At 40.9% G+C, this 5400-nt stretch overlaps 1 protein-coding gene across 1 annotated transcript; it reads right to left on the bottom strand.

The window, feature by feature from the left end:
• Window positions 1–321: 321 nt before the first annotated feature.
• On the bottom strand, window positions 322–4854 carry LOC111217387 (dual specificity protein phosphatase 7-like). The gene is made up of 3 exons (XM_022739234.1): window positions 4153–4854; window positions 3007–3435; window positions 322–2003 (listed from the first exon to the last, which is right to left on the bottom strand). Exons 1-3 carry the CDS (start codon window positions 4520–4522, stop codon window positions 1693–1695), a joined length of 1110 nt encoding a protein of 369 aa, XP_022594955.1. The 5' UTR covers window positions 4523–4854; the 3' UTR covers window positions 322–1692.
• Window positions 4855–5400: the final 546 nt, after the last annotated feature.

The following is a 5400-nucleotide window of genomic DNA, read 5'->3' as shown; positions in this document are numbered from 1 at the left end:
TGTCATCTTCCTCTTCCTTTGAGCGCTGTCTGAATGACTGGTAGTGGGTGTGGCTGCTTTGTGGTATTGACAGATCCGGCCCTGTCACTTGTCTTTGTGTCAAAAAACTCGTGGGAGACAGGAAGCCAAGCATCAGAGTGGACAGAAAACAGACATCTGACCACACCTACAGCCTTGGGACTGGACAGCGTAGAGCCACTAACCGCAACTCAGAGCACTGTTTGGTCCTGACTCAACCACACAACCCCTTTAGTTTATGAAAGTACGCTACGAACTTCAAGTAAAAAACTACAAAGTGTAAACAACGACAAACAAAAGATATTCAAGTAAAAATATACAATATATTTGTTGTATAAACTTGTACAGAATGTCTTGGACATTTAGTTTTACATACACTATACATAAGGGTCAAAATAGGATCACTTTCGCATTCTTCATGATTTTGAGAAAATGTCCCTGTAACAACCACATTTTATGTACATCTTTACAAACATAGCAAAGAAACAGCCCTTGGATGCACTTTAAGAGGCCATGACGAGCTACAGATGCCTTGTATAAAAATCCCTGAAAATGTCTCTCTGTGAGGTAAGAACACATTAGTCAAACTCCTTTTCCTTTCATTCCCTCTCATACATCGAACTCAAAAATTTGTTCTGTGACGAGACTGGCAAAAGAGAACAGCTAATTACACATCATGTTTCCCTTAACATTACTGTGCCACAGAAGGAGTAGCTGCAGGCTGAAGACTGACGGAGTAAAAAATAAGGTGGACATCCATTCCTCTATACACTGTTTACTTACACATTTGTTCCTTCCCATCGTGGCAAAAACCCACTCCTATTCACTGTGTTTTGTTCAGTTTCATGTTAAGGTATGGTCAATGCCTCAACAATAACAGGCAATATGACCTAATGGTTACAAAACAAGGTTCTTGGTAGAACATAATCACATGCAAATAATGCAGTTACAAGCATTGGAATGTACAGGAGGGTTTCTGAAGAGTAATATGGTTTAACTTTGATATTTTGCAACAAGTGGTCACTTATCTAATATCCTGGTGTTTATCAGATGTAAGTTAAGGTATTCTGACTAAAAGCACAGGAAAAACTGGTTTCAATGGTCCATTCTGCTGCAAGAGAACTGCAAACTGTCATCAGAAGAAAAACTGGACGGTAATTCAAGGCTGGATCACTGTAGTAGCTTATTTTCTTCTGCTAGCGTACCATCAAAACGTCTCAGATTGGTCCACGGAAAAACATTCTGATTGGCAAAAGATTCCTTTTAGACCATCAAGGCAATAATCATGACTAATACAAAGAAATTCATTAACATCCACTTTACAGCTGGTGAATAAAAAGTAACAGTCGAAACAACAATCCTAGATTTAATAGAAAAGTTATGAAATGTCCTGCTATTATGGCTGTACATGACCACTCATTAATGCCATGTATAGTGGGTAGCAAAATTCATGCTTGTGTTAGGTATTAAGGCATTGAGACTTGATCTAATGGAGCATGTTCTCTGCATATGGGTGCTGTTCCTTTAACAAATAAATGCAGTTCCTTTTGGTGCAGAAATAGTGTAACTGACTTACTACCTGTGTCAGCTAGTTAGGCATCTGACAGACTCAGAAAACCTCAAAGACACCACAGGGAACAACAACAACAACAAAAAAAGCTGTCCAATTGATGCTCATGTCGACTCCAGCGTGTCCAGCTGGAAGACATTGTGATTGGTCGGTGTGGTGAAGAAGAGCTGCTCCTCACTGGTAGAACGGTTATCACAGGGACTGTGCAGCCCCAGCGTCCTCTCAAAGTCAAGGAGCTGACCCATGAAGTTGAAGTTTGGGGAAATGTTGGACTTCTTCCTCTTGACAAAGTCATAAGCGTCATTGAGAGAAAGGTTGAGTCTCTGCATCAGGTAGGCCACGGTGACTGTGACTGAGCGACTGATGCCGGCCAGGCAGTGGACCAGGATGCCACACTGCTTCGAGCGAGCCTCATCTGTGATAGGAGAGGAAAACTATGGTCAACAAAAAGGTATCCAATGACAGCTACTCAAGCACTGCAAATACTCTTGTCGTTTTCAGATTGTTATAATAATATTTAAAATGATTAATATTTTCCTGTACTACAATGTTTAAGGGCTTTTTGCAGTTACCAGTAGTTGACAGAAGTAACCCTGCCATTGGCCAAACAATGGTACCACAAGGTTCTGCTGTTGACTGAGAGGCTCAGTTCTTGTTATAACATTTTGATCTATAAAACAGTGTATCTAATATCCTGTTAGTTACAGGCATTAGCAAACAACTGTCTACTTAACGCTACGCCTTGTTTGTGATTCTGCAATCGAACACAACCCCGGAGAGTGGAAACAGCATTTCCTTCCTCATTCTACCTCTAAACCTCTTTGGAAACTTGTTCATGATACATCACTCTGCTACCACCAAACAAACAAGTCAAAAGCATTGGTTTCAGGTGCAGTTGTGGTGAGAGACAATGAATCAAAAGTGAAATTGATACATACTGTTATGGTGCCGCCAAAAAAACAACCACTGTTTTCACATTCAAAACAAATATGTTGTTGCTCTGTACAAGAACAATTCAATGATACTGCTGCACAACAACTGATAGCAGCCTACACAAGTGGTTAGGGAGGGATTTTTATCATGTCCTGCTCTGTAAAACACAATTTTCTTATGAAAATAATATGAAAACTGTCCAAACACATTCACACACCAGTTCAGCAAATGATTATAGTCAACAAATTATTCAGAAGTATTGATTATTACATTATTAATAAACACAACAAACAATTAATTAATACTTTGATCTCATATATATGAAAGGATAGCCAGGCCACATGGGTGTACTGTACAAGACACTCCTTGTGACAAAACAAACTACTAAACATATACAAACACTAAGAACACATTTCTAATCTGAAGACACTGTTTGTGTGTCTGTAAATTTTATGTTAAACAAAGCCTGTTATTGACCTACTCACCTATAAATGATATGGCCTCTGGGAAGAACTGGGACAGGTTCTGACTCCAGTGGTCCGAAATGGGAATCTGTTTGTACCTGAAGTGGCCATCATGTTCAAACATGTTGGGGAGATTGGGTGTGACGTTCAGGATGTACTTGATGTTGTACTGGCCCAGCACGTCTAGGTTAGTGGAGTCTTTGGCACAGCCCAGGTAAAGGTAAGGTAAGATCTGGACAGGAAAGGCAGGCTGATTACTGGGGATGGGGCTTTCCTCAGACTCGGTGGCACTGCTCGGCTCTCGATCGGACTCCCCATCGGAACAATCTGAGCTGATCCTGAGATTTCCAAACCCCAGGACAGAGAGCGGAGGAGAGGAACTGGGACAGGAGCTGTCGAGGAGGGTCTCACAGTGCTCTGGGTACTCTGTGTGGAACTTTACAAATCCACCTGGACAAGAGCCAGAACACAACATAACAAAGTCACATCTAGATGTTTAAATTAGTTTCAAATGAAATTGTCACCTCATGGAATTTAAAATGTTTTTTTTTTTTCATATCAAGAAGTACATAGTAACAAAACACTGTTGGATATTGAATATGAGCTGTAAAGAAGTAGCTCAAGTTCCCCCCAAAAAGACCATTCATGAAATGCATGCCTGTTCCTGATAGAGCAAAACATGGCGCAGCCATTTTGGAATTTTAATTGAGAATCTCAGTGACACACATCACACAAACTTTTGAACATCCTACAAACCGTAAACCCACAACACAGGATGGACGTTGGCGCCGAGGCAACATTAACGTTTGTAACGTTAGAACACAACAACATTCAGGACACACGTCACAGCCTCGCTGTTCAAAGCATGCATTTGAAAGTTTAAAACCCCTTCGCGTTACAACTTCAGCTCCACTTATGAACGTCTCTTCCAAAAAGAATTGTTAGCTTTACATTTAGTATATAAAGATGCTAGGTTTGACTAATACTGAGCCCAAACTAGCTGAATGTTTGCAGATAACATGTCGAAAGATCGAATTGTAACGTTAAAGCGGCGTCTGTTGGTCGATTCCTGAGGTTATAAACCACAACTAACTAACGTTATCTATGTGATACATTAAAGTACAATTACATGGTTCACTGAGTTAATTCGACGGCAAAAGTACTTACCTTCTAAGTAGTACGCTTTACAGCCGTCTTCCCATAGTTTTTGAAGAAGTAGACCCAAAACCGACGGTGGAGCTCCACTGTCCTGCCAGTCCAAGGTGCACTCATCGTACAGGACGACCGTGTCCGTCTTGCACCGTCTTATGAACTTCTCCTTATCCTCGTGGTTGGGGATGATGGTCCGGATAGGTATGTTGCCCTTTTTGAACCTCCGTAGCATCAGCCCCGGTATGGCCAGGTTGATGGCGGTCTCTATGTGGGATGATTCATAAAGCTCATGTGAACGGCAGTCCAGCAGGAGCAGAGAAGTGCCTCCGGACTCTAACTCGAGTTGCAGCCATTCCACGCTTTTACTCGGCGTCACATTAGACATATCGGACTCAATATCATACTACATGCAAGCGCAAACACTTACTACATGGTCCACCACACAACGACAAACTACATTTCACCCGAGAAAAAAACCTGAAGCGTTATATGTTGCCCGGCCAGTGCATGGCGCTTCTGCTTGAGCGAAGAGATTTATCCTTTTTCCTCTTCTCTATTTCCATCAGTCAGTGAGTCTGACCTGCCCCAGGACTAATGGACACCTATTTACACTTTAATGACCGAGATACAAGTTTAAATGTGAATGTTTTTGAGCCAATAGTCTCTTCATCAACTTCAACTACTCCACATCGTACCAGGGTCCTCCATGCACATTCTCCTTTTACCATTCCGATGCATGGGAGGTTTTTTTTCTTTGAGTTGACAGTAGAGCAACTCAAGAGGGAGGAGTTTATTCCTTATGATTTAAAGTCATAGCAGAAATATCACAAAGTTTGGTTTGAGCAGGAACCATTTGAATCATTTTGTCAGTGACAATTTTGTCAGGCACTATAACATTGCCGTCATATTTCTTATCAAGTGTTGGTTATAGTTATGGCAAGTTTATACTGACTTCTGAGGGAACTGTTATCACTCACAACAACTTAATATGATTCCTACATTTACCAAGGGACTAAAGTAGTTCTGTTGTAGGCTATCAAATGACTTTGTACTGACCTCGTGTAACTTATTATTTCCTCATATATCACTGAAATGTTCCTATGCAGGTTCAAGATGTGTCTGAGTCAGTATAACAGTAATCTTGTATAATGTTTTTATAGCTTGGTGGTTGGAAGTAGAAATTCTTGATAGATGAGGTGGGATTGCATTATTGCACTTAATGAAGCATTATTCACAACTAGATTCCCATGACCTATGTTGATT

Source organism: Seriola dumerili, unplaced genomic scaffold (genome assembly GCF_002260705.1).
Source record: "Seriola dumerili isolate Sdu_G_001 unplaced genomic scaffold, Sdu_1.0 BDQW01000043.1, whole genome shotgun sequence".
Lineage (NCBI taxonomy): Eukaryota > Metazoa > Chordata > Actinopteri > Carangiformes > Carangidae > Seriola > Seriola dumerili.
Note: the sequence above shows the minus strand (reverse complement) of the source record. Positions and strands in the feature narration are given on the sequence as shown.

What these genes read in the sequence shown, in the direction of transcription:
- LOC111217387 (XM_022739234.1), bottom strand. Translation starts at nt 4,522, where the DNA reads ATGTCTAATGTGACGCCGAGTAAAAGCGTGGAATGGCTGCAACTCGAG. An exon ending in TAAAGCGTACTACTTAGAAG is followed by an intron (nt 3,436 to 4,152) that starts GTAAGTACTTTT and finishes GCTCTTGTCCAG; the next exon opens with GTGGATTTGTAAAGTTCCAC. An exon ending in AGAGGCCATATCATTTATAG is followed by an intron (nt 2,004 to 3,006) that starts GTGAGTAGGTCA and finishes CTCCTATCACAG; the next exon opens with ATGAGGCTCGCTCGAAGCAG.